The sequence below is a fragment of the Pteropus vampyrus genome, unplaced genomic scaffold (genome assembly GCF_000151845.1).
Source record: "Pteropus vampyrus isolate Shadow unplaced genomic scaffold, Pvam_2.0 Scaffold78, whole genome shotgun sequence".
Lineage (NCBI taxonomy): Eukaryota > Metazoa > Chordata > Mammalia > Chiroptera > Pteropodidae > Pteropus > Pteropus vampyrus.
In genome coordinates, this window is record NW_011888859.1 from 1,875,165 (window position 1) to 1,876,802 (window position 1,638).

A 1,638-nucleotide genomic window follows, 5' to 3' on the forward strand; every position below is an offset into this window, starting at 1 on the left:
TGACGAGAACTTCAAAAGGCCACTTTCTGTGGAAGTCTATGAAACTCCAATTTCCATTTTCTTTCATTTCTGAAAAGGAAGTGGAAGAACCAAACACCTGGCATAAGTGTTCAGCACACGTTAAATACTAGTAAACATTTTGTTTGAATGACGAAAAAATAAATACTAAATATTAATGAATGATAAACACTTTCAATTTGGTTTTTCAGTAGGAAGATGCTACATTCTCAGTTGAATGGCAAATATTATGGATTTTATGGGCTTTTACTGTTCCACTAATACTTTAAGTAAAATGTCCAAACTAACAAGTAATAAAAATGCAGAAAAAAACCCTCTTATCCAAGGCCTACTTCATCTTTCAAGTAAATAGCAAAAGATATTTCAGAGTTTGTTACACTCACATATGTCTCGAAATGAAGAACAAACTTTAGAAAAAGGACATAATTTTTTCATATCCTGGTCGATAATATACTATAAGCTCACAGATGAAGATGAGGTCAATTTACCTCAAATTCTTTGAGGAATTCTCCCGCCCTCAGGCTGTCATTCAGGTTGCTGATGCTTTCGGCCAGCTGTGGAACAGAATTGTTTGACCATCCTTCGATCTCATCTTTACTTGAAAGTACATCAGCCCAAAGGGACAGGCTCACCCTTAGCCTATCCATGTTCTCCTCAATTCTCTCTGATACCTGAGACAGAAAATGGAAACCATCTGGTTAATAGTCTGAGGCTTTGAGATGCTCCTTGCCTCATCAACGTACTTCAAATGTCAATGCTTCCTTAATCTGAAATTATATTCTGACTGAAAGCAAAGTTTTACAGAAATTATTGTAAGCTTATTAGTGTATCTGAGTCAAGTAAATGGTAACTATTACATAAATTGTTTCTGTCATTGGAGTTGGTTGAATTTCTGAGACATTTGGCTTTTGTTTGTAAATTGGGAAACTAACAACAACAGGTCTATTAGATCTACTATAATATAACTCACTCTAAGTATGAATTCTACAGGATAGGGGTCCATCTGGGGCATTATTATATTTATTTTTGAAAATAACACAATATGCCTGTCTTTTTGTAATACTGAGATATAAAAATGGGCATAGACTTGAACACATTTATAGAATAAGTAAATACATAGGAGAGCAACCAACTTATTTAGCATGCTAAACTAATATCACTTAACTTTCTTCCCATAATAAGAATGTCCTTTTAAAAGTGGAGGAATACAAGGTTTTCCAAAGTCCTCAAATTATTTGATTACTGTATGTAAAAATTAATGTCTAACTAAGTAATTTAGCTTATGTAACGGATCCCACTATAGGTTAAACTTCTGAGTCCAGATATTGATAATAGAGGGGTCAACAGAATCACTGAATTTTTGAGCTGGAAAACAACTTAAAATATGTATGGACTTAGATGTAAAGTTCCAAGAGATCAAGTGACTTGTTCTATGGTCACACAGTAAATGACAGAGCAAGAACTAAAACCCAGGGACATAAACTACAAGTCCAATGTTTTTCGGTGCAAAATAGTAGTCTTACTACTTTAAATTATTTTATATTGGTTTAATGTTCTGTAGGATGTATATAAATTATTCTTTTATTTTTATCCATAATTACAGTTTTGAGAAGAAAAAGA

The 1,638-nt window shown here is 33.1% G+C and overlaps 1 protein-coding gene across 1 annotated transcript in view; it reads right to left on the bottom strand.

Moving 5' to 3' along the window:
* SYNE1 (spectrin repeat containing nuclear envelope protein 1) overlaps positions 1-1,638 on the bottom strand; it is a 145,697-nt gene that overhangs the window by 25,424 nt on the left and 118,635 nt on the right. The window contains exon 41 of the mRNA XM_023532164.1: positions 507-689. Coding sequence (XP_023387932.1) covers positions 507-689 — 183 coding nt within the window. The remainder of the gene's footprint in view (positions 1-506; positions 690-1,638) is intronic.